At 44.4% G+C, this 27143-nt stretch overlaps 2 protein-coding genes across 5 annotated transcripts; both read left to right on the forward strand.

Annotated features, from left to right (window-relative positions):
- Positions 1-1196: 1196 nt before the first annotated feature.
- On the forward strand, positions 1197-7775 carry sll (adenosine 3'-phospho 5'-phosphosulfate transporter 1). Of its 2 annotated transcripts, none has more exons than XM_028184722.2 (8): positions 1197-1378; positions 2092-2202; positions 2670-2773; positions 3574-3767; positions 4198-4422; positions 5064-5214; positions 6398-6819; positions 7579-7775. In XM_028184722.2, exons 1-8 carry the CDS (start codon positions 1356-1358, stop codon positions 7729-7731), a joined length of 1383 nt encoding a protein of 460 aa, XP_028040523.2. In that variant the 5' UTR covers positions 1197-1355; the 3' UTR covers positions 7732-7775. The 2 variants fall into 2 exon arrangements, with proteins under 2 accessions (XP_028040523.2, XP_028040524.2); XM_028184723.2 differs by having other exon boundaries at positions 6416-6819.
- Positions 7776-10691: 2916 nt separating this feature from the next.
- Positions 10692-24693, forward strand: LOC149502591 (B2 protein). 3 transcript variants are annotated; one of them, XM_089728584.1, is made up of 8 exons: positions 10692-10761; positions 12916-13064; positions 13646-13733; positions 18131-18219; positions 19769-20012; positions 21100-21126; positions 23279-23524; positions 24406-24693. In XM_089728584.1, the coding sequence occupies exons 5-8, from the start codon at positions 19956-19958 to the stop codon at positions 24553-24555; spliced, it is 480 nt and encodes a 159-aa protein (XP_089584710.1). In that variant the 5' UTR covers positions 10692-10761; positions 12916-13064; positions 13646-13733; positions 18131-18219; positions 19769-19955; the 3' UTR covers positions 24556-24693. The 3 variants fall into 3 exon arrangements, with proteins under 3 accessions (XP_089584710.1, XP_089584708.1, XP_089584709.1); XM_089728582.1 differs by lacking the exon at positions 18131-18219; XM_089728583.1 differs by lacking the exons at positions 10692-10761; positions 12916-13064 and adding an exon at positions 17697-17766 and having other exon boundaries at positions 13647-13733.
- Positions 24694-27143: the final 2450 nt, after the last annotated feature.

The raw sequence follows: 27143 nt of genomic DNA on the forward strand, positions 1-27143 counted from the left end.
AACATTAAAACACACATGAAACCAAAAAAAAAAATAAAAAAAAAAATAAAAAAAAGTAGCCTATGTTCATCAGGGACAATGTCGGCTTCTAATGGAAAAAGAATTTTTCAAATCGGTCCAGTAGTTTCGGAGCCTATTCGAAACAAACAAACAAACAAATCTTTCCTCTTTATAATATTATTATATATTATATTATATATTATATTATATTATATATTATAGTATAGAAGTATAGATGTACAATGTGGAGTTTTATGATCACGTGATTTGATGTTTATTATCTGTGAAAGTGCACAAATGTGGGAAAATAAAACAAAGTCGCTGGACGTAACTTCTCGGGATCCTCCAAAAAGTCCACTGAAAAAATTTTTGTAAATGACCACCATTTTACTGAGATTATATTTCATCCCATTTCATTTCATTTAATTTCATCCCAGTTGATGAATGTTTCAAATTAATCATCTTCCTTTCATTACACTCCATAATATCATTTTTCATAAAAATATGAATATAAATTAAAATAACAGTACTTACATTCTTTGCACTAAATTAGCCTTAATAGATAATTTAAAATTTTAGTTGTTATAGTGATCTAAAGATGGCCATTTATTATCAAAAAAAAATAATGATATGAGTGTTAATTGAAGTATTTAAATTTCAAACATAATACGATAGAGGTCTAGAAGATTTAAAGTCGTCGAGGAATAGACCTTTTGAAGGATAAGACGTCAAGAGCAGGCGTATTGAACGATACGACTATGCCGGTTTTCAAATCTCATAATCTATATATATAAAAATGAAACCCGTTTTCCGTTGTCACGACATAACATGAAAACGGCTTGACTGATTTGGCTTATTTTTTTTTTGTAGTTTTCTAATACTCTGTACAAGGTTCTTACGGAAACAAATATTAAGAAAATCTCTCAGAAATATTGAAAAATATACATTTAATTTTGCATATTTATTTGTGAACTATTCCACGCGGACGAAGTCGTGGGCAAAAGCTAGTAAAGTATAATTTTTTCACTTGATCGGTTCTGTATTAATTATCGATTTAAAAAAACTCATCTCAGTAAATCGATTTCAAATTGTCATCCATACTATCCACAAATCTCAAATATTAAGTGTATAGTCTTATTAAGTGTATAATCTATGGTATAGTCTATGTAAGTAGCATAGATTATCCACTAAAAGTGATAGATGTTTAATTGAAATTAAATTAAATTCTTTTGTAAATAAATCAGTGAAAATGAATTTCGATTTGTGAATTAAACTAATGACGGAATTTGGTAAAAATTATCGTAAAAATAAGTTATTTTCTTTTTATTTGTAAGGACGTATAATCGGCGACCACAATGCGATCGAATGTCATAATTTGGTGAGCATTAACAGAATAGTGGAATAAAAAAATGCACTGTAGTGAAATTAACATTTTGATTTAAAAAAAAACTACAATTTAAAACTTTAAATTGTAATGAATGGACAGAGATTGTAACCGAAATTTCCTAGTGAAATATTTGTCAAAAGAGCTTATGGAACTCATAGTGAATCTAACAAATCAAATCAAGTCAAATACTAAAGTTATTTTGACTTAAGTAGTGTAAACTGTGTGTATTATAGTTTTATTTATATGGGTCACTGTGATATCATTAGTGGGGTTCTAAGACACCAAAAGCGAATACCCACTTTGGTACATTATATAGAATTGTCGATTTTATTATTCATATACAGATTCAATCGGTTTCTTTTACTCTTCTCTTTCAATTTGTTACTTGACGTGTGCAGAATAATCTCTTCAATCATTTAGTAATGATTTTATCCGGTTTCATTTTATGTAGAGTTAGCTTTTGCAAGTTAGGAGTTTGTAGAGTTGCCTTCCTTTTTTAGTCATTTTGAAGTAAACTTTGTTTTGTTGCTTGATTAATAACTGCATAGAACATTCACCAGAAAAACAATAAAAGCATAATTTAACTCATTCAAGATAATTTTGTGATATAGAAAGTTTTAGATATCTGTAAATAATAATAGCAAATTCTATTCAAATAACAGTATTTTAAGGAGTATGTTTTTTTTTAAACTTTATATTTCTAGGGTAGTGATAGCATCATGCATCCTGCTGATGTGGTTGATTGGTCGACTTTACCACGAACTTCTGTATGCCTATGAACAGTCCAGCATACTAACAAATATAGAGTATTCATGGTAATATTAATATTTAATTGTATCAATAAATTTATCTTTATTCGTTAAAAGATTATCTTAACAAAAAACGAAATTAATTTACCTAGTAATTTAAAAAAAACACTAAAATTGTTACCAAGACTTTTTTACATATGTGGAATATGGAAGTGGAAATATTCAGGATTTATGCTATCTAAAATGGGGAATGGGATGTTAACTAATGTGCAGACAGTCAGTTAGCTATTACACCGTTTTTGAAATACATGAGTGATGCTGACTAATAACTCTGGGGAGATATGCCCTCAGAGGGAAAAAGAGTGAAAAGAACCTTAATTACAAATTTTCATCTCAGATGTGCCCAGAAATAGTTAGGGTTGATGTCTAAAGATAAATTGCAATATTTTAGGCAATACAGTATATATTGAAATTTATTTCACAATATAATTTGAAAGTGTTTAAATTTTAGTAATTTAGTATGTATTCATTAGGTTGTTCCGGCTGCTGTTAAACGTTACTGGGTACTCAACATTACTGGTACCTGGATTCATACTTTACAAATATCTACATAAAATTAATTATTTCCAAAAAATAAGTAAGTATTATTTACAGCTAAAGTTTATTCTTTTACAGAGCTACTAATAATTCTATTCCACTAGAAATAAAATAAGCTAGAGCAGCACCAGAGTTAATTCATTCTCTAAATTACATGACATGGTCAAAATATTCATAAAAGCTCCTTTTTGTTATTTATCTCATAAATGGGCTTGTTTTATTGCATACTATTCGGTTCATTATTTCAGTGGGTGTAGCATTAAATAATTAAGATCTGTTTTCATGACACTTTGTTCAAAGTTTTGCAATCGTTATTTATGATCGGTGAGCAATTAGTGTTCGCCATGTATGCATGATAATTTACAGATGTGTAAAATGAAATAAAAGTATGTCTAATTCTTTAAATCTTTCCAAATGTGGGCCTGATGTATGATAAGATACAAATTGGTATTCACTGTTTGTAAAATAATTTAATATTCAAATATTAATTATAATCGTAATGTGCATTTCATGTAAATTTACAGATATGCATCTTTTTAATTATTGTACAATTATAATAATATGATATCATTAAATCAAACCAAAAGTATTTTTTGAGAATTTGGAACTATGATAAGGCTGTGCACCCACTCGTGCAGACTTCTAATACACTTGTAAAATTAAGGAGATGGTCAGTAAAACCAAATTTAATGGTGTATTTTCTATAATTTTGAATACCACTGTTGAGTTTGTAACAGTTGTAAATCTCTAAGTTACTTTTATAATATTCATATTGCCTATCTGCAGCTCTCACAGGCAAAACAACTGGCGAGATTGATCTGACTGAATAAATTTTTTTAGCCAATCCATCATGTTTATCTCGTTGTCTACAAGCTATTTTCGGTGAATGGGACGACAGGATACCAGATCCCGCAAAACCTTCGAAGGTCGAAGGGGAAAAACGTAAAGATAGCATTGAACTGTTGTTCTGTTTCACCGGACTCATGGGTGCTTATCTAGTCTGGGGATTGTTGCAGGAGAAAATTATGACACAGGTAAGTTGATTTTGTTGCCTTTTTTTGAGGACTTAGGATTGGTTATTGATATTATGGACGACTGTTTAAAGTTGCTGGATAGACACTGGTCAGAGTCTAGTTTTTAAACTGGATTTATAGGATACAAGTGAGTGGGTACTCAAAATATAAAATGAAAATTAAACTCTATAGACATTAGGTGGCAGCACTTTAGTAAATGTATTGTAATCGAGTGTTCTTGCTGTGTAGGTCATTGAAGAGAATAAATAAGTTTGTACTGCTTTAAATTGAATTATTTTTCAACCAGAAACCAGTAACCCAATAGCGGGACCATACGCCACGCGAGCGAGCGCTAGTAGTAAGCGGGTAATAATAAGCCGTACGAGTGGCTCTACCGATGGCTGACGACAATTTGAAGTTGGGCAGTGCAGTGTTCTACCGTCGTCTCCAGAAGTACGTGATGCCGGACGGGTCCACGGCGCGGTTCAGCGACTCGCAGCTGCTGGTGTTCGTGAACCGGCTGGTGGCGCTGGCCGTGGCGGCGCTGCGGCTGCGCGCGTCGGGCCGGGCGCTGCTGGGGGCCCCGCTCTACCCCTTCTCCTACAGCGCGCTCACCAACGTGCTCAGCGCCTGGTGCCAGTACGAGGCGCTCAAGTACGTCAGCTTCCCGGTGCAGGTCAGTCAGAACCAGTCAAATATTCCACTATTTCCATTTTCATCTTTAATTCTAAACCCAGGGTGCCACTATAGCAATGGAACAACAAGGTAACCAGTGTTCTTTTTTATAACATGCATGCATAATTTTTGGTGCGCTGCAGACTTCGCCCTCGCCAGTTTGCAAAGTATTACGTACAGTATGCGCGCGAGTTCATGTCTATCGGGGCCAGAGGCGACGCGCGGGGGACAGCTCGCCCCACCTCCGCCCGCCCCCCGCATTTGTCTGACGTCGAGTGTTGTCCTTGATGGTTGTGACGCGCGCTTATCGATATCGATAATTTACGCTAACGCTATTGTGTTATTTAACCATGACTACTCCGCTTCCAACAAACAATTTCAGGTAGAAAAAAACCTACTGAAAAAAAATCCTTACTGATTCCGACTCTGATCTGTTACATTAAACCAAATTGACAGCTGACTAAATCGGTAGTTATTATCGACATTACCATAATTAAGTAGATATCACAGCACTACCGCATTCCTCAGGATGGACATGAACTCGCGCACCTACTACAACTATAAATTTTGAAAAAAAAAACCAGTACGATCTTGTAATTATTATTAAAACTAGTAACATTAGACTCGGACTGGGACTGGCAGGTGCTGTCCAAGTCGTGCAAGGTGATCCCGGTGATGCTGATGGGGGCGGTGCTGTCCCGGCACAAGTACTCGCGCGCGGAGTGGGGCACCGCCGCGCTCATCTCCCTGGGCATGGCGCTCTTCCTGCTGGGGACCGGGGCCGCCGCGCAAGGTCCCTACTCGAACCTTTTGTTTATTGCTTAGATGGGTGGACGAGCTCACAGCTCACCTGGTGTTAAGTGATAGCAAACAATCACATAACCGATACTGATGATATGTTTTTAACTAACCGATTCATAAAAAAAACAAATTTCCGCTCTCAGCCCCTTTTCGACCTTTGATACCGCATTGCACGAATTTATATGATCACCCACCGACTTCAATAAAGATTGTTTATTAGATATTTGGTTAAATTTTACATTGATTTATATGTGAAGATCAAACACAGGTGTTTCTAGATATTTATGGTATATTGTTATCGGCCGATTATAGTATGAGCGGTAACGGTCGAAATCAGAATTTTCGGAGAGTCTACGGACATACAATACGTGTAATCGTAATAATGATTTTTTTATTGCTTAGATGGGTGGACGAGTTCACAGCCCAAGTGTTAAGTGGTCACTGGAGCCCATAAACATCTACAACGTAAATGCGTCACCCACCTTGAGATTTAATTTCTAAGGTCTCAATATAGTTACAACGGCTGCCCCACCGAAACAACCGAAGCGTCTGCTCTGGTCTCATTCCGAAAACGACTATTTAACAATTATAATATAGTCTTGTACATAATATAGAGCACAATCCCATCGTTTTTATTCCTTTCGGAAACAACCGGCCTTCGGTCCGCTGGTAGTCAATGGGTTCCGTCGTTAAATGGACATCAACAGTGTGAGTCTGAAGAAAGATGTGTCATAGCGCTCGGGAAGCACCCACGTTGTCTGTCTGTATGTATAGCAGTAACCAACTCCATATATTAGCAGCTTGTCGTTTCATCAAGAGAAAATCAATTAAAATACTTATTTCACTTCATTGCATAATCAATTTTAGTTTCAGTTTTGAAAAATAAAATAGGAATTTAATATACAAAGTCAGTAGGTTCGCTGATAGAAATATTGAAAATTATAATGGAACATTCGCGTTATCGAGATTCGACTTAGATAATGTCATCGAGATAACTAACGTGTTGACAATTTGATTTATCGTGACGGATTTCTGCCCTGAGAGTCTCTCTTCAGAACATTTGCGAGTAAATCTTAAGATGTGTTTACCGGTTACATATAGTTCGCATGACGTCACAATTCAATATGATGTAATCGGCGTGAAATTAAAATACTCAAAACTTCCTTATTTCGAAGTGATGACGTTGCGTGCAGGCGCGCGCGGGGCGGGGGGCGCGGCGGCGGGGGCGGCGGCGGGCGCGGCGGCGGGCGCGGCGGCGGGGGCGGCGGCGGGCGCGGCGTCGGGCGCGTGCCTGCTGGCGCTGTACCTGTGCTGCGACTCGTTCACGTCGTCGTGGCAGGCGGCGCTGTTCGCGCGCGGCGGGGTGTCGGCGCTGCAGATGCTGTGCGCCGTGAACTGCTGCAGCTGCGCGCTGTCGGCCGCCGCGCTGCTGCAGGCGCCCGCGCTGACCGCCGCCGCGCGCTTCCTGCAGAGCCCGGTGTTCGCGGCCGACTGCCTCGTGCTGTCGCTGAGCTCGGCGCTGGGGCAGCTCTTCATCTACCGGACGATATTCAAGTTCGGAGCCGTCGTCTTCACCATCATCATGACTCTGAGACAGGTGATTATTATTTATCGGCTTTCACTCATCGAGATTGATCCTCAGTCGACGGCTTGGCTGTGCCTATAATATTGCTGATGACCATGAGCGATGGTAACCACTTACCATGAGGTAGGCCAAATGCCTGTTTGCCTACGATGGCAATAAAAAAGCAAAGATTTTAAATGACGACTGGCAAACGTAAGCACTCGTGAATCTCATAGATGTATGTATACTTACAGAATTATTGATTTTACATTACGCTCTAGTGATCTTTACCCAAATAATTTTAATCAAAAATCATTTTCGTCCAAAATATAGAAAAACTATAGTAGAATTATTTTGTCGCTGCAGTTTGGGTAATAAAAAATCGGAGCGGTGAGGCGAGTATTTCCCTCGTGAAAATATTATTTTGAATAAATTCTGCCGTTTTGATACAAAACAAAGGAGTAGCCATTGTGTCACTAAAGAAATTCAGAGAACGAATGCATAAAAACACATTTCTCTTCGACATAATGTACTATAACTTGCAGGTAAAACTACAAATGAATCATAACAATACAATGTCTCACCACCCTTCGTATACCGCCCCGCCGCCTTGTACCTGCCTTCGATGATTCATTTGTTTTTATCGATAATGGCGTTGCGCCCGCGCAACATGCTCACCGCTCTAGCCGGGCTATGTTTTATGACCCAAACTGCAGCGACAAAATAATTCTACTATAAGTATAGTCCTATAGCCCTTTGCACCCCCTGACCCCGCCCCCCTTGCGCCGGCAGGCCGCGTCCGTGCTGCTGTCGTGCGCCGTGTACGGGCACGCCGTGTCGGGGCCGGCCGCGGCGGGCGTGCTGCTCGTGTTCGCCGCCCTCGCGCTGCGCCTCTACTGCAAGCAGCGGGCCCCCCGCGCGCCCCCCGCCGCCGCCGCGCTCTAGCGCACGCAGCGGGCCCCCCGCGCGCCTCCCGCCGCCCTCGCGCTGCGCCTCTACTGCAAGCAGCGGGCCCCCCGCGCGCCCCCCGCCGCCGCCGCGCTCTAGCGCACGCAGCGGGCCCCCCGCGCGCCTCCCGCCGCCCTCGCGCTGCGCCTCTACTGCAAGCAGCGGGCCCCCCGCGCGCCCCCCGCCGCCGCCGCGCTCTAGCGCACGCAGCGGGCCCCCCGCGCGCCTCCCGCCGCCCTCGCGCTGCGCCTCTACTGCAAGCAGCGGGCCCCCCGCGCGCCCCCCGCCGCCGCCGCGCTCTAGCGCACGCAGCGGGCCCCCCGCGCGCCTCCCGCCGCCCTCGCGCTGCGCCTCTACTGCAAGCAGCGGGCCCCCCGCGCGCCCCCCGCCGCCGCCGCGCTGCGCCTCTACTGCAAGCAGCGGGCCCCCCGCGCGCCCCCCGCCGCCGCCGCGCTCTAGCGCACGCAGCGGGCCCCCCGCGCGCCTCCCGCCGCCCTCGCGCTGCGCCTCTACTGCAAGCAGCGGGCCCCCCGCGCGCCCCCCGCCGCCGCCGCGCTCTAGCGCACGCAGCGGGCCCCCCGCGCGCCTCCCGCCGCCCTCGCGCTGCGCCTCTACTGCAAGCAGCGGGCCCCCCGCGCGCCCCCCGCCGCCGCCGCGCTCTAGCGCACGCAGCGGGCCCCCCGCGCGCCTCCCGCCGCCCTCGCGCTGCGCCTCTACTGCAAGCAGCGGGCCCCCCGCGCGCCCCCCGCCGCCGCCGCGCTCTAGCGCACGCAGCGGGCCCCCCGCGCGCCTCCCGCCGCCCTCGCGCTGCGCCTCTACTGCAAGCAGCGGGCCCCCCGCGCGCCCCCCGCCGCCGCCGCGCTCTAGCGCACGCAGCGGGCCCCCCGCGCGCCTCCCGCCGCCCTCGCGCTGCGCCTCTACTGCAAGCAGCGGGCCCCCCGCGCGCCCCCCGCCGCCGCCGCGCTCTAGCGCACGCAGCGGGCCCCCCGCGCGCCTCCCGCCGCCCTCGCGCTGCGCCTCTACTGCAAGCAGCGGGCCCCCCGCGCGCCCCCCGCCGCCGCCGCGCTCTAGCGCACGCAGCGGGCCCCCCGCGCGCCTCCCGCCGCCCTCGCGCTGCGCCTCTACTGCAAGCAGCGGGCCCCCCGCGCGCCCCCCGCCGCCGCCGCGCTCTAGCGCACGCAGCGGGCCCCCCGCGCGCCTCCCGCCGCCCTCGCGCTGCGCCTCTACTGCAAGCAGCGGGCCCCCCGCCGCCACCGCGTTGTAGCGTATGCAGTGGGACATCCCCGCGTGCGCCCCCCGCCGGCGCCGCGCTATGGTGAAGTTGCACAACACTCGCCGGTTGAACCGTAGGTTGTGTACTGATTGTATACCGCACTCTCATTTGCGGTCTAAAATTGTTTTATTTATATAATAATAAGCGGTAATGATGTCGGTTGGACCCTAGCTCGGTACTTAGACAATGCCCCAAAACTTCCCTTAAAAGTATCACGGGTCAGTGTGGTGGTTTAGTGCTGGTATAATTGTAGTGTAACTATGTAGTTACACAGATAACCCTAATGTATAAAATTTTATACATCAATATTAGAAATTATATTGATTTTTAATATTGTCTGTTTCTGTGTTAGTTAGTTAGCGAAGACGCCCGTGCGCAAGCGCTGCGGGCGGCCGCCAGTCCGGAGCCTGTGTTGCCGTCGGATGCTTGTATTATGTTACCCGCTAACCCGCTTCGCAGCGCTTGCGCATCGTTTTGCTTATAAACTGATAGTGTTTATAAAACTGTGCGGGTGGTTTAATTTGACTACACTTCATAATTGACCACAGCTTATTACCAAGCGATAACAGCATTTATTTATTTATACAAGAAGAACCAACCGACGACTGTATTTTGTTCACAAATCTCAAGTCTCGAAATTTAGAAACATAAAGTTATATTGTAGGTTTAATAAAGTTTTACATATTGTATACGATTTTTTATTAAATTTATATTATCCTTATTTTGATCGACGCACGCACGCACGTGCGTCCGTGCGTCCGTGCGCACCAGTGTGTGTGTGTGTGTGCGTATGTATAGAAGAAAGTGCGTGCGTGCGCACGAGTGTGTTTGTTCGTGCGCATGAGTGTTTATGTGCGTGTGTGTGTGTGTGTAAATACGTGCTCACAAGTGTGTGTCTTCGTGTGCACGAGTGCGTGTGTGCGTTTACAATCTACTAATAAATTGTTTAATCTAATTTTAGTTACCATTAATTTAAATATTAAAAACACAATTTATTTAACAACAATTACTTTTAAAGTACGTACTGTAACTGATAAAAGTATTGAACTCGCTTAGTCATTTTGTTTTGTTCGTTGCTATAACATGGCTGCCTTCAGGCAAGGGGCTTCAATTGTTAGCGGATCATAAACACTTGATATTTGGTGGACCGCTGTGGAGGAGAGACCTTCAAAGTGCTTGAAATGTTCTCGTTGAGAACGTGCTCTCCGTACACACTTTGGTAAAGCTTACGTTATGTGTACTTTTATGTTCTCTTCATTATTTATTCAGATCATTACCGTTCAGCAGATATAATCTGTTCAGTTGATTTTATTTTTTTAAATTTGGGGAAACCTATTGTATTGGCTTATTGTTTTGATGCAAATATGATAGAGGGGTATATAAGCATCTTATTGTTATGATAGTTAAAGTCAATAAATTTGGAAACAATAGAATTGCTTCTGTTTGATTCTTGTCTACCCACTTATCATATTACAGTTATGATAAAAAGGGGATAGAAAAGCCTTTTCTTACTATGTTTATTAAAAATTAGATAAATAGAATTGATGCTACTATTATTTAACTACCAAATATATTTAATTACGCGCGTGTCTGAGCGTGTGCGTGCGAGCTTGCAGTGTCTGCCTGTGCTCGCTTGCTTGCTGCTGGGCAGCACAGACTGGCCGTCAGTGAGTAGGGTAAGAGTAGGGTGAGTGCCCCCGGGTGGGTCGCCGCCCGCGCACCGGGACGCGCTCATCTCGACGCCGATGAGTATTGTAATGTATTTTGTTCATTTTCCCGAGTCATAGACTTAATTGAACGACTTTTACGGCGTAATCTCGTGTTTTGTCGCGACGAAACGATTTGATAGTCCGGGACCAAGACAACTGGTGGTAGGACCTCTTGTGAGTTCGCGCGGGTAGGTACCACAGCCCTGCCTATTTCTGCCGTGAAGCAGTAATGCGTTTCGGTTTGAAGGGTGGGGCAGCCGTTGTAACTATACTTGAGACTTTAGAACTTATATCTCAAGGTGGGTGGCGCATTTACGTTGTAGATGTCTATGGGCTCCAGTAACCACTTAACATCAGGTGGGCTGTGAGCTCGTCCACCCATCTATGCAATAAAATAAACAATAATAAAAACTAGACTATTCTTTCTATTCTATTTAAATACAACACTGCAAAAAGAATATCATCACATTTACAATTCTGACAGCACAAAAAGGTTGACGTTGACGTGACTTTTCAAATTGACAGACATGGTTTAGCATTATTTGGTGTTTTCTCAGTAAATTGAGAATGTTTTCGTAATCAAATCGTTCCACCGATCCTCATAACAATGATATTTTTTTAGTGTTAATTATCTAGTAAATTGAACTTATCGCACATTGGACCGAATGTTAGTAATTTTTTTAATGTTTTAAGCTGCCATATTTTTCTAAGATATCTCATCCCAGTAGACTCCTCGCGGTACGTTAAGGATTTTAAAGGTACACTAATAGACTCGTATCGGTTCTACGTGTTCTAGCCCATCCTCTCTTCATGGGTGAGCTTGGGCATTAGCGATACCCAATCAAATTTCAATGAAATAACTATCCCAGAGGTGGACTGAAGGCAGCATTGTTCACAGGGCCCTCTCATAGTACATTGTTTTCTTTACTTCCTACCTATGCTGATAGCCTTGAGAGCCTATATCAGCGTTACCTTAGCGTGTAGGTGAGCTCTTGGGGCTCACACCGGAGGTGTTGTTAACATGCTCTAGCAAGAGCAGTGCTCCGCTGAATCTACCACCGGATCAGAAGCGCGACCCTTTGAGAAAATCCGGCAAGAAACTCAGTGGGCTGTGCCAATGGGTTAGTTTATTCACCGAACCCTTCGTCGCAAGCAACGGGTTCGACGAGGACGATGACCGGTGCTTAAGGTACCTAAAAGTACCATTAATGGATCGGGAGGATGCGGAGGATGCGGATCGGATGGATGATGACGTGTTTAGGGCAACGTCGACTGTTTACCATTCGGTCCACAGAATCGGGTATGGCTACATTGGAAATCGCCTAAAATTACACTGGAATATATGTATAAGCAGTGGGTAGGGCACATTACTCGTAGAACGGATGGCCGCTAGGGCCAAAAAGTTCTCGAGTGGTGACCGCGTGCCGGAAAACGTAGCGTGGGTAGGCTTCCCACAAGATAGACCCAAGATCTATTGAGGTTTGCAGGGATCCGCTGGATGCAGGCGACGCAGGATCGATCGTTGTGGCGAAGTTTGAGGGAGCAGTGGACGTCCTTGGACTGAAAGATAGATACGTAAAAAGGGAACGCAGGAGAAACTATGTGATTAAAAACATGAAACGAAACTAGAACTATGTACAGTACAGATGGTTCGCGCCTGTTCGTAAACGGCACATTTTTTTATTGCTTAGGGAGCCCATAGACATCTACAACGTAAATGCACCACTCATCTTGAGATATAAGTTCTAAAGTCTCATGTATAGTTACAACGGCTGCCCCACCCTTCAAACCGAAACGCATTACTGCTTCACGGCAGAAATAATACGTCATTTCGGATCCTCCCGATCCACTAACGGTGCTTTTAGATACCTCAAGCACCGGTCATCGATTTCGTCGAACCCGTCGCTTGCGACGAAGGGCTCCACGTGTAAATTAACCCTCAGACGCAGCCCACTGAGTTTCTCGCCGGATCTTAGAGCGTCACGTTTCCGATCCGGTGGTAGATTCTGCGAAACACGGCTCTTGCTAGGGGTTCGTGTTAGTAACGTCGTCAGGTTTGAGCCCCGGGAGCTCACCTACTGGTTAAGGTTGCGCTGAAATAGCCTCTCAAGGCTCTCAGCTAGGTAGGCAAAAAAAAAAGCAGAAATAGGCACGGTGGTGGTACCTACCCGCTCGGACTCAAGAGCTTGTGTCCGGTAGCGGGAGCGCGTAATGTTGCTGCAAGTGCTGGTGACGTCACTGGTGGCGGCGGGCCTGGCCCCGTGCGTGGTGCAGAGCGCCTGCCGCACGCGCCCGCAGGCCCCGCCCTCCGCGGTGTGCATGCACCGGCTGGACGCGTGCGCCCACAGGTACCACTACACTATACTACTCACTCATTCACTCACTGATTACATCAGGGGCAGTGCTAGCCGCTCGGTGGAGACTTCGTCCTGTCGTCTCGACATGGTGCCGTGGAGGTGCAACCTGCGTAACAATTACTGATCTTATGAATCGCACGAAGATTACGTTTAAGCTGTCTTTCATTCCCCACTTGGTATTAGGGAACACGTTAGGCCTTTTTTTTTTAATTAGAATATTACGAACCATGGAAACATATAAAAATGGCCGTAGTGTATGTGTGTCTAAAATTTTTTTTTTTATAGCTTTGATGGGTGGACGAGCTCACAGTCCACCTGATGTTAAGTGGTTACTGGAGCCCATAGACATCTATAACGTAAATGCGCCACCCACCTTGAGATAAGTTCTAAGGTCTCAGTATAATTACAACGGCTTCCCCACCCTTCAAACCGTAACGCATTACTGATTCACGGCAGAAATAGGCAGGGTGGTGGTACCTACCCGCGCGGACTCACAAGAGGTCCTACCACTAGTAAAATGGCAATAACACAATAAATATGCAGACACATTAAATGGAATTGTTCGTTGACAGGAAGTCTACCAAATCAATGAAGAATGATAATTAAATACACGACCTACCGACATACCTACATAACTACACTTGAAAAATCTTATCAGACGTAAGTTCTTTGATGAAAAATGTAAATTATTGGAATTATTTATGGTAATGAGCTGTAGCTTGTACTATAGAAAATAGCTTGAACGGCGACTCGGGAAGCAATTTTCGTGTCTCAAGGACGGTGGCGTCGTTCGCATTGTGATATCCGCGGGCTCCGGTGACCACTTAGCACCAGGCAGGTCGTGACATTGTTCATTTGGTTAAGCAATAACCCACCGGTCACGTGGCACGCAGCTGTCTGCGGACATTCGTAGGTGGCTCTTGGCTTCATTTCGTCTTCTCTAATCTTGTATCTACTTATATACGTAATATTGGAAACAATTCGTGAACATTTTAAAAGAATAAATTTGCCGTTTTTATTGGTGCGATTCTTTTTTTCGAGGATGCGAGGAACAAAGATTTGTAAATAAGGAAAATAATACGAGTTTTAGCGGCATTGCTGAAAACCACTAATGCGAGTAAAAGCTTATCATTGAAGGGCCTGCCCGCTCGTTTATCTTGGATAGCTTCAAGTACCAAGCACATTTGCGGTCTCTTTCAATCGATTAACTTTGAGCGCGTTAACGCTTTAGGTGACGCCATTCGCGCTGCCTCCACTGCACAACACTTCATCGCCGTTGTGCAAGAATACGCTGACGTATACGCGTCGTTAAATACGTACGTCCTCCCCTCGCTCCGCCGGTAATCAATGGCGTACATAAGTAGAATAAAGCCCCTATCCGTAACGATAGGATTTTTTAACGCTTACGGCCTCGCAAATCAACGTGATCAGGTTTGTGATTTTTTGCGTGACCATCAAATTGACATCTTTTTGGTGCAGGAGACCCTGCTTAAGCCCGCGCGCCGCGACCCTAAAATCGCGAACTATAACATGGTTAGGAACGACAGGCTCACTGCTCGTGGTGGTGGTACCGTCATTTACTATAGACGAGCCCTGCACTGCGTCCCACTCGACCCCCCCGCGCTTTCTAACATCGAAGCATCAGTATGCCGAATCTCACTGACTGGACACGCGCCGATCGTTATCGCGTCCGTTTATCTTCCACCGGATAAGATCGTTCTAAGCAGCGATATCGAGGCGCTGCTCGGCATGGGAAGCTCTGTCATTCTGGCGGGCGACCTTAATTGTAAACACGTCAGGTGGAACTCGCACACCACAACCCCGAATGGCAGGCGGCTTGACGCGTTAGTCGATGATCTCGCCTTCGATATCGTCGCTCCGCTAACCCCGACTCACTACCCGCTAAATATCGCGCATCGCCCGGATATACTCGACATAGCGTTATTAAAAAAACGTAACTCTGCGCTTACACTCGATCGAAGTAGTTTCAGAGTTAGATTCAGACCATCGTCCCGTCGTTATGAAGCTCGGTCGCGCTCCCGATTCCGTTCCCGTCACGAGGACTGTGGTGGATTGGCACACGCTGGGCATCAGCCTGGCTGAATCTGATCCACCATCGCTCCCGTTTAGCCCGGACTCTACCCCGTCTCTTCAGGATACCGCTGAAGCCATAGACATCTTAACGTCACACATCACCTCGACATTAAATAGGTCATCGAAGCAAGTTGTAGCGGAGGACTTCCTTCACCGCTTCAAATTGCCGGACGATATTAGGGAACTCCTTAGAGCTAAGAACGCCTCGATCCGCGCCTACGATAGGTATCCTACCGTGGATAATCGTACTCGAATGCGTGCCCTACAACGCGACCTAAAGTCTCGCATCGCCGAAGTCCGAGATGCCAGATGGTCTGATTTCTTAGAAAGACTCGCGCCCTCCCAAAGGTCTTACTACCGCTTAGCTCGTACTCTCAAATCGGATACGGTAGTAACTATGCCCCCCCTCGTAGGCCCCTCAGGCCAACTCGCGGCGTTCGATGATGATGAAAAAGCAGAGCTGCTGGCCGATACACTGCAAACCCAGTGCACGCCCAGCACTCAATCCATGGACCCTGTTCATGTAGAATTAGTAGACAGTGAGGTAGAACGCAGAGCCTCCTTGCCACCCTCGGATGCGTTACCACCCGTCACCCCGATGGAAGTTAAAGACTTGATCAAAGACCTACGTCCTCGCAAGGCTCCCGGTTCCGACGGTATATCTAACCGCGTTATTAAACTTCTACCCGTCCAACTCATCGTGATGTTGGCATCTATTTTCAATGCCGCTATGGCGAACTGTATCTTTCCCGCGGTGTGGAAAGAAGCGGACGTTATCGGCATACATAAACCCGGTAAACCAAAAAATCATCCGACGAGCTACCGCCCGATTAGCCTCCTCATGTCTCTAGGCAAACTGTATGAGCGTCTGCTCTACAAACGCCTCAGAGACTTCGTCTCATCCAAGGGCATTCTCATCGATGAACAATTCGGATTCCGTACAAATCACTCATGCGTTCAACAGGTGCACTGCCTCACGGAGCACATTCTTGTGGGGCTTAATCGACCAAAACCGTTATACACGGGAGCTCTCTTCTTCGACGTCGCAAAAGCGTTCGACAAAGTCTGGCACAATGGTTTGATTTTCAAACTATTCAACATGGGCGTGCCGGATAGTCTCGTGCTCATCATACGGGACTTCTTGTCGAACCGCTCTTTTCGATATCGAGTCGAGGGAACCCGCTCCTCCCCACGACCTCTCACAGCTGGAGTCCCGCAAGGCTCTGTCCTCTCACCCCTCCTATTTAGCTTATTCGTCAACGATATTCCCCGGTCGCCGCCGACCCATTTAGCTTTATTCGCCGACGACACGACTGTTTACTATTCTAGTAGAAATAAGTCCCTAATCGCGAAGAAGCTTCAGAGCGCAGCCCTAGCCCTAGGACAGTGGTTCCGAAAATGGCGCATAGACATCAACCCATCGAAAAGTACTGCGGTGCTATTTCAGAGGGGAAGCTCCACACGGATTTCCTCCCGGATTAGGAGGAGGAATCTCACACCCCCGATTACTCTCTTTAGACAACCCATACCCTGGGCTAGGAAGGTCAAGTACCTGGGCGTTACCCTGGATGCAACGATGACATTCCGCCCGCATATAAAATCAGTCCGTGACCGTGCCGCGTTTATTCTCGGTAGACTCTACCCCATGATCTGTAAGCGGAGTAAAATGTCCCTTCGGAACAAGGTGACACTTTACAAAACTTGCATAAGGCCCGTCATGACTTACGCGAGTGTGGTGTTCGCTCACGCGGCCCGCACACACATAGACACCCTTCAATCCCTACAATCCCGCTTTTGTAGGTTAGCTGTTGGGGCTCCGTGGTTCGTGAGGAACGTTGACCTACACGACGACCTGGGCCTCGAATCAATTCGGAAATACATGAAGTCAGCGTCGGAACGATACTTCGATAAGGCTATGCGTCATGATAATCGCCTTATCGTTGCCGCCGCTGACTACTCCCCGAATCCTGATCATGCAGGAGCCAGTCACCGTCGACGCCCTAGACACGTCCTTACGGATCCATCAGATCCAATAACCGTTGCATTAGATGCCTTCAGCTCTAATACTAGGGGCAGGCTTAGGGACCCCGGTAACCGTACTCGTCGAACTCGACAAAGAGGTCGACGTGCAACCTAACCCATGCATCAGCCCGCTGAGTTTCTCGCCGGATCTTCTCAGCGGGTCGCGATTCCGATCCGGTAGTAGATTCATTCGCGAAACAATTGCTCTTGAGTTGTTAGGTCTCCTTCGGAGGCGCTCGGGCGGTTGTTAGCAAATCCCGCCCCTCTTGGCTGAGCCTTTGCTCGCCCACCTGTCCTGGTGAAACTGGAAAGGCCTTCGGGCCACCAGTAAATTTTCAATCATAAAAAAAAAAAAAAAAAAAAAAAAAAAAACATTTGCGGTCACGTACCTAATTAATTTGTTATAATTTTAGTCAATTTAAAACCAATCAAACGCAATCTAGTCTAATAGCGGATATTGTTGCGTGCAATTAATTAAATGAATTATGTTTGGCTTCGCATCTGCAGGTACACGGAGGACTCGAGGACGTGGAAATTCGATTGAATAACCTACACTTCATTAAAAGTATTATTCAACGTATGTTTGATGAGGTTTTTTTTTTCCTACCTATACTGATAGCCTCGAGAGACTATTTCAGCTTCACCCTAACGTGTAGGAGAGCTCACGGGGCTCAAACCGGAATGTTGCTAACGCTGGCCCTAGTAAGAGCCGTGCTTCGCAGAATATACCACCGAATCGGAAACGCGATCCACTGAGAAGATCCAGCGAGAAACTCAGTGGGCAAATGATAAGGTTTTAAACGTTCCTTTGATGAGGTTTTAAACATCTGCCTATTTCTGCCGTGATCCGTGATTCGTCCACCCTTGTAAGCAATAAAAAAACATCTTAATTGTGTTGGAACAATAGCGGGGACGGAGCTGATGGCAAGCTGTTTTTACAGATGCCATTGGATTGGAAATAAAACGACAAAAACGCCGCGCTAAAGAAATTTTCAATATAAGCGTACTTATATTTAGAAATTGGGAAAAGGTGACTATGCACATATACATATAACTATTTTGTTAATTGTATTTTTTTACTATTTAATATTCATTTTGGGCTAGTCAAAAGTGTATAAAATATGTAAATTTAAAAAAAATTATGATCTTTGACATCTCATGTAATTATTGCAACGTAAGCAAATTGCTCAAGTATATTCTAATTACCGATCGCGGTTACGTACCCGTCTACTGAATAATCACGTTTGGATGCTTCAGCTAACCTTACATTTTTGCTAGGAGGTGACTTTTCGCCAAGTGAGCTGAAGTTACAGGTACCAGTCACCACAGGACACGATGTAGTAGGCTTATATCAGTAGTGCGGTTAAAGAGTTGATAATTTTCTCGCATAAACTTGGACACCCGCAAAGACAAACATACAACAGAAGGAAATATTTGGAGAATGAATGTCTTTGTTGTGACATGATGTCCGTGTAAAGTTTATAAGCATCGTATTGTTTTATTGTTCCGACGATCTCCCCTACCATTTGCTTTATGGATTTCGAGTTAAATGTTTTCAATCTTAATAAGTTGTGGTGAAATTTTACAAATTCGGGCGGGATGTCAGTGATGCTCAAATAGAAAACTATGCGTTAATTATTAAACGTTTTATGTTCAAATTATACTTTTATATCTGATACTACAAACAATGAAAGAAAAATGCTAGAGATGCCATCCCTCATGAGGTATCAGATTGGATCTAACCTCGGCGTCTAATGAGAGCTGGCTCTAAGGCTACGTTAATAAATATCAACCATCGTGTTCCGAAAAAAAGAATACATGTAAAAATAAGGGATGTAATGAAATGTTTAGCAATTATAAAAATTGGTGAGCCACAACAAAACAGCATTGAAATAATTTGGTCGGCATACAAAGATTTGTTTACAATTTAAAAAATCAGGCAGCAATCCTTGCTCCGCAAATAATTTTGATAATGGTCAAAAACTAAATCACAAATAGTTCAGTTAATCAGTTTACAATAACATGAGTATGCATATAATTAATATGCTGTACATGAATAATTACAGCAAAAACAATTACAAGATTTTGGAATGTTTGCTGGCCATGGGTTACTGATCAATTAGCTATTTCTGCTCACATATTATATTATTCTACTCACAAAAATACGTATACTATGCTGACCATTTAAATAACACCCTAAAAATGATACCTACATGAGAGCAGGTTATAAAGGACATAATCAATGTATAGTTTTTAACTACTAAAATACCTTTTATCTTTTATTTTTTTATTGCCCTATAAGCAGACGAGCTTACGGCTTACCTGATGGCGAGTGGTTATCGTCACTCATGGACGTCAGCAATGCTAGGGACAGAGCCAAGCCGCTGCATACCGTTAAAACCCACCTGCGCACTACATGACAGATGTCAGTCCGCCGACCAGTTATGTCGTTTCCATTAATCTGTTCCCAATAAGAGAGGAGTATTAAATCAATACTTGGACAAGACAGTTGGTTTAATACTTCTTACTTATTACAAATTACATGACTTATATGTACTACACTACACCATATTTTAAAGGAACCGAACTCGGCAAGTGCTCGACGTCCAGTTGGTGATCGACTGCACGGCGCAGTACAGTCGTAGGGGCCGCGATGCGTATATCACGCGGCGGCGTCAGGGTGGGCCGCGAGTGCTCGTGCGGACGGTGCTGTGGGGGCCGCTGGTTGCTGTGCTGCTTCACTTGCCGCTGCTCGTGCCACGCGACATGACGGGACCCGCCGCCGCCGCCGTGCTGCTGGCGCTGCTCGCCGCCGCGGGGCAGGTGCGTGTGCTGCACTACCACCCAACTTTTAACACGTTAACTTCCATGTATTTTGAAGTCGTCGTGGCCTAAAGGGTAATACGTCCGGTGCATTCGTGTTAAAGCGATGCACCGGTATTCGAATCCCGCAGTCGGGTACCAATTTTTCTAATGAAATACGTACTCAACAAATGTTCACGATTGACTTTCACGGTGAAGGAATAACATTGTGTAATAAAATCAAACCCGCAAAATTATAATTTGCGCAATTATTAGTGGTAGGACCACTTGTGAATCCGCACGGGTAGGTACCACCGCCCTGCCTATTTCTGCCGTGAAGCAGTAATGCGTTTCGGTTTGAAGGATGGGGCAGCCGTCGTGACTATACTTGATACCTTAGAACTTATATCTCAAGGCGGATGGCGCATTTACTTTGTAGATGTCTCTGGGCTCCAGTAACTACTTAACACCAGGTGGGCTGTGAGCTCGTCCATACATCTAAGCAATAAAACATAAAACCCTACGTGTCGCACTGAAGTAATTATTTCGATTTCTCTCTTCAATCTTTTTACTAAGGCCGGAATGTCTAGTAGACTCTGGGACCGACGAATCCGAACGATATTGAGAAACAGTCTACTTCTAAGAGACTTAAAAGACTAAAACATACATTAACAAACAAAAGAAGGCAAATTTGGGCAATCCAGGCTCCTTAGTACCAAAATTGACATAGTTACTTCAGTGCGCCGCGTAGGGCACCGGTGAACTATACGACAGTCGACGTGTTAAAAGACTGATACATCCTCGCCGCGGGATCACCAGAATGTCCGACCTAATGTTAGCGCAAACTCTCTGAACTAATACAACGATGACGTATTTCATATATAACACTTAATTAATTAATAAACATTATTTAATATGAGCGCGCACTTAACCGAACACTTAGGAAAAAGACAAGAAAGAAGTTGAGTAAAGAGCGAGATAGCTATATTGTAGAATGACATGTGTCGAATGCGTTTAGGAATTGGTTTTATCTCACAACGTACACGTAACTGTGTAGTGGAATAAGGTATAGTAGCATATCTTAATATTTCTGATTATTACTTTTCAGGCTACAACAGGATGCAAGAATTGTGTGGTGAGTTTTTATTTATTTATTTAAAACTGAAACTTGGTTGTTCATGCTGTTAATGCGTCTCTCCAAAGAGAGATGTTGAATTTTACTTAAACCGAAAGTATCAAAACTGTAACTACATTTTTCTAGATGTTTGGTCATTTTTTCCTTGCCTATTCGATTGTGGCCTAAGGGTCTATTCCAACTACGCACGGATGGGTAGGTGAATATTATTTATGTGCTACAGCAGGATGAGATCACAATCTTACCTGGGACATGTACCTACAAATAACAGGAGATCCATCCATAATATCACAACCTCAACGGACCTTAGTTTAAAAAAAAAGTGGTTGTGGTTTTAAGTATTATTTTTAGAAAATATTACAGATCAGTTTAAGTTACTTACTCCAATATTTATTGTAATTTTTTTTTTATAATTTATTCAAAAATTTTCGCTTTTCAAGGTGATATGATTAGGTATCATGGATTAGGGGGCATAATAAAAGTGAAGCCTTTGTCTCAAAAAAATTGAACTTGTGACATGGTACTCATTTCATAAATATCACCCGTTCATTTAACAATTAGGTAATTTCAATTTTGTCTAACAAATTAAGTAATATTTTCTAACATGTTCAGATAATTATACATCGCATTGATAAACTAGATTATAAGAAAAGTCTAAACAGTGTTCAATTCATGACTACCTTCAGACTTTGAGTTGAAATTATAAAATATGTTATCACTAAAATCCATAGACCTATATAGTAGGGACACGACATATTGTTCTATACGTACAATTGCTTATATAAATAGCACCCATTTTGAAGGCACATACATAAACATATACCTATCTCGTTCTTACTCAGCACTTTAACTCGCAGGAAAACAATATAACAGTATTTCAGTGCGTACATAAAATGAAACATGAATATACGTAAATGTCTCCGTCTCCGTCTAATGAGGCCGAAAATCCGCCATGTTTAGCGCGCCAAATGTCATTGTCACGTCAGTTCGGCCGTCTGTTTTGGGTTGTACATTATTTATTGACTTTGATATCGATTTAATATGATTGCTTATATAAAATTTCTTATTTTATCATGCTTTAAACATACAAAAATAATAATTAAAACATATTTTATAGGATCTCAAGAAAGTCGTCGGAACTATTTAAATAAAATAGTTTTATAACACTATTGTCAACTCGTTAAATATTTAATAATTAAGTAATTTTAGAGAGGAAGTCACAATAAATGACGTTTGTAATTTTATTACGAATAAATGTTCTGTAGGTGTTTTTTTTTATCAGGCGGTCCCTTGATAAGTTTAAAATTTGAATCACTCTCAAGTGAGAGTGATTCAAATGGTGCGGCGTACCTTCCTTGAGGTGGGCTGCGGTAGTGTGTTACGGACTTTAGGTCAGCAAAACAATTAAAATAGATTGTAATAGTCTAATAAAAACACGTACTCAAAATACGATAACATTCAGCATGCTAGAAATGGGCAGATGGCACTGTACTACGCCATATCTTTATGTTTTGCGGCAAACGACAACTTTATAAAATCAGTGTAGCAAATTTTAAAAATCGTCATATCGTTTACTTGGCAAATTTGAAGCACGAACTCGTCTTAGATTTCACATAATATCTAAATCACATCATCTTTGCACATAACAATATACTTACTTCCTATTAAAGTATAAATTCTACAAATACATTCACTCAACAATTTTTTAAATAAAATGAGCCAAGAACGTTTGTCGATAAAACCTACTAACATTAAAATCTTCTGGGCAGCACTAAAGCCGCCATGTTTTGTGGCCAGATGACGTCACAGTGGCACGAATTTTTTGTTGACGTTTCATTTCCATAGGTTTCCTACTTCAGTGCTAAAATCATATCAAAACTGACATTTGAGTTGAGGACACATAGAAGAAAAATTATATAAGCTAAAGTATCCGTTTCAATAAAGCCAATCTGACGCCGGGTGGTAGATTCTAAGAAGTACTGCTATTGCTAGAGTTAGTGTTAGCAATGTCCACTCAGGTTGAGTCCCGTTATTTTTCCTTCCAACTCGGAGCACCTGGAATAACTCCACGAGGCTACTGGCGATTAGGTAGGGAATAAAATGAATAAATAAAAACTTGATTCACTAGTTTAAACAACCTTGCTTGTTACAGATGTTGGGTAAGGAAGAGAGGGCGATGTTTCGTTCTCATTCCGACGCCTGCCTCGCGCAGTCGCGAGTGGAGCCGAGGCTGTTGGAGTCCATGATGAACGGCGAGCTGATAGATGACCCAGCGCTGAGGAAGCACGTGTACTGCGTCCTGCTCAGTTGTAAGATGATCGGGAAGGACGGGAAGCTGCTCAAAGCCGCGATACTTGGGAAGCTGGCTGCCAGACCGGCCGGGCGTGACGTCACCAAGGTACGCATCGTGTGCTCCAGCATTTGGTTTTGGTGCAGCGGCAACCGTACTTGAGACGTACTGTGAGGAGGGACTGCGGTTCTTTTTTTTACCTGCCCAAGCTGATGGTCTTGAGATACAATTTTAGTGTAACCTTAACCTGTAGGTGACCTCACGGGGCTCAAGCTTGACGTTGTTGCTACCACGAACCCTAGCAAGAGCAGTGCTTCGCGGAATCTAGCACCGGATCGGAAATGCGACTCGCCGAGAAAATCCGGCGAGAAGTTCAGTGGGCTGTGTCTGTGGGTTGGTTTACTCGCCGAGCCCTTTGTCGCAAGCGACGGCTCGACCGGTGTTTAGGGTACCTAAAAGTACCGCTACCGTTGTCGCGGGACTGCGGTACTGACGCTAGCCTTCCGGAGTGGACCAGACCCTACTCCAGCGCGGCACTTGTTAACACTTGACTAATTGGGGCCGCGCGAATGCACCTTTGGGCTCGTACTTACTACACTGACTCTAGAAGATGACATACTACACATTTTATTAAGCTTTAACTTAGCAGTACAGTTCATCTATACTACCTGGAGCCGCTGCGGTCACCCACAGTGTTTTTCCAGAGGCCTTTTTTGCCACGTACCATCCGACTATGGAATGAGCTCCCCTCCACGGTGTTTCCCGAGCGCTATAACATGTCCTTCTTCAAACGAGGCTCGTGGAGAGTATTAAGCAGTAGGCAGCGGCTTGGCTCCGCCCTTGGCATTGCTGAAGTCCATCATGGGCGACGGTAACGACTCACCATTGGGTGGGCCGTGCGCTCGTCCGTCTGCCTACAACGGCAATAAAAAAAAAATCTTAGGCTTAAGTTCAGTCCAAATTCAGTACTCGGATGGGCTCGGATGCAGGTGCTGGAGGCGTGCGCCGAGCAGCCCGGCGCTAGTCCCGAGGACGTGGCGTGGAACATATTCAGATGCGGCTACAACAGGAAGGCGGTGCTGTTCGACTACATGCCCGCCGGTGGCGCCTCTAGCGGCAACACGGAGAATCATCCCTAGTTACTTAGTTCCGATACCTACGTACAGATGTCGCTGTTCTAAATAAATTATTATTCCGGTTTATGGTGTATTAAAATTACGGTATACAGTATTAACAGAGTCCATGTATTATTTATTATTAATAAATATTTTATGTTATATTGGTTTACTTAGTTTAACAATATTAGCAGTGGTTTAGGTTATTTGATCTAGAACAGTATTCACAGATGTCGCTCACGTTCATTAAAGAGTGTGAGTCAGTACATAAACAAGTGAAACAGTTTTAGAATCAGGCGTTGTTTTGATTACATTTGAGTAGGGTCAGAGTGTCATCATGATGATAAGACACCGTAGACCAATTTCCTAATCATTGATTTAACGAGTTATTGTCGGCCCCGACGAGGGCACAACCCGCTTTGTGTAACTCAGTGTCAGAGGCACTCCGGGGCGCGCGCCGCAGCTATATGTAACATTTTTTTTTTTATGATTGAAATATTACTAGTGGCCCGGAGGCCTTTCCAGTTTCACCAGGACAGGTGGGCGAGCAAAGGCTCAGCCAGGAGGGGTGGGATTTGCTAACAGCTACCCGAGCGCCTCCGAAGGAGACCTAACAGAGTAAGAGCAATTGCTTCGCGAATGAATCTACTACCGGATCGGAATCGCGACCCGCTGAGAAGATCCGGCGAGAAACTCAGCGGGCTGATGAATGGGTTAGGTTGCACGTCGACCTCTTTGGCAAGTTCGACGAGTACGGTTACCGGGGCTCCTCAGCCTGCTCCTAGTGTTAGAGCTGAAGGTATCTAATGCAAGAGTTATTGGATCTGATGGATCCGTAAGGACGTGTCTAGGGCGACGACGGTGACTTGCTCCTGCGTGATCAGGATTCGGGGAGTAGTCAGCGGCGGCAACGATAAGGCGATTATCATGACGCATAGCCTTATCGAAGTAACGTTCCGACACTGACTTCATGTGTTTGCGGATCGATTCGAGGCCCAGGTCATCGTGCAAGTCGATGTTCCTCACAAAACACGGAGCTCCGACGGCTAACCTGCAAAAGCGGGATTGTAGGGATTGGAGGGTGTCTATGTGTGTGCGGGCCGCGTGAGCGAACACCACACTCGCGTAAGTCATGACGGGCCTTATGCAAGTTTTAGCTATATGTAACGGCGGTACACCGGACTCTATACCGGGTGTGGGAACTGTACACCGGTGCCTTGTACCGGGCTGTAGAGCTCTAGGCAGCGGCTTCACATTGATGGTGGGGACGAACTCTGCTCGCAACTGGTTAGAAAGAGATGAGAAAAACGTCTCAAACAATATCTCACCGGCCAAAATTTAAAGCTTATCACTGAGTGGCTCTGAGTTGAAGCATCACCCAGTGATACAGTAAGGGCGAGTAAATAGTACCTATACTTAGTCTGGCCATAAATACTGTTACAATTAAAAATAAACAAAATATTACATTTGAATTTGGAATCTGTCATTTTTATATGATTGCTCATTGAGTTTTCTCATTTTGGCGCCAATACATTGCACAATATTTTACGATATTAAAATGGAGTGGGGTGATAAAGATAACCGAATCGCTGTGATTGCATTACACAAAGTAGGTATGGAGCCAAATACAATTTTTAAAACTCTCCATACGCTTAGTATTAGTAAGATGTTTGTGTACCGGGCTATTAATAGGTGCAATGAGACCTCCTCTGTTTGCGACAGAAAAAGATCTGGCCGTCCACGTAGTGTTCGTACGAAGAAGGTGGTCAAAGCAGTAAGGGAAAGAATTTGAAGAAATCCTGTCCGAAAGCTAAAGATTTTATCTCGGGAGACGAAGATAGCACCCAGAACCATGTCGCGTATTTTAAAAGATGACTTAGGACTTGCAGCCTATAAGAGACGTACTGGTCATTTCTTACCTGATAATTTAAAAGAGAATAGGTTTGGTGGGGTATTCGCTATGACGGATTGACTGAGCCATAACTTTTGTGAAATAGGTATCAAAAAATCGGCACGAGTGTATCAAGATACCATTCTTGAGAAGGTAGTGAAGCCCCTTAACAGCACCATGTTCAATAATCAAGAATGGTCCTTCCAGCAAGGCTCGGCGCCAGGTCTAGTCCCGATCTTAATCCGCTGGATTATGATTTATGGTCAGTTTTAGAGAGTACGGCTTGCTCTAAACGCCATAATAATTTGGAGTCCCTAAAATGAAAAAAAATTCCATGGAAAGAGTGCGTGCTTCTATTGATAACTGGCCTCAATGTTTAAAGGACTGTATTGCAGCCAATGGAGACCACTTCGAATAAGCTTTTTATACTTTAAATTGTTTTATAATTTTTTTTTATTTTTTTTTTTATTGCATACGGCCCACCTGATGTTGAGTGGTTACCGTCGCCCATAGACTTCAGCAATGCCAGGGGCAGAGCCAAGCCGCTGCCTACCGTTTAATACTCTCCACAAGCCTCGTTTGAAGAAGGACATGTCATAGCGCTCGGGAAACACCGTGGAGGGAAGCTCATTCCATAGCCGGATGGTACGTGGCAAAAAAGACCTCTGGAAACGCACTGTGGATGACCGCAGTGGCTCCAGGTAGTATGGATGAACTCTAC

This window comes from Bombyx mandarina, chromosome 07 (genome assembly GCF_030267445.1).
Source record: "Bombyx mandarina strain Sakado chromosome 07, ASM3026744v2".
Classification (NCBI taxonomy): Eukaryota; Metazoa; Arthropoda; class Insecta; order Lepidoptera; family Bombycidae; genus Bombyx; species Bombyx mandarina.

Bases quoted from the DNA above. Each gene is read 5' to 3' on its own strand.
- LOC149502591 (XM_089728582.1), top strand. From the start codon at position 13,669: ATGATAATTAAATACACGACCTACCGACATACCTACATAACTACACTT. The intron at 13,734-19,768 runs GTAAGTTCTTTG...CATATTTTAAAG, and splicing joins CTTGAAAAATCTTATCAGAC to GAACCGAACTCGGCAAGTGC. The intron at 20,013-21,099 runs GTGCGTGTGCTG...ATTACTTTTCAG, and splicing joins TGCTCGCCGCCGCGGGGCAG to GCTACAACAGGATGCAAGAA.
- sll (XM_028184722.2), top strand. From the start codon at position 1,356: ATGCGATCGAATGTCATAATTTG. The intron at 2,203-2,669 runs GTAATATTAATA...TGTATTCATTAG, and splicing joins ACAAATATAGAGTATTCATG to GTTGTTCCGGCTGCTGTTAA. The intron at 3,768-4,197 runs GTAAGTTGATTT...CGTCGTCTCCAG, and splicing joins AGGAGAAAATTATGACACAG to AAGTACGTGATGCCGGACGG.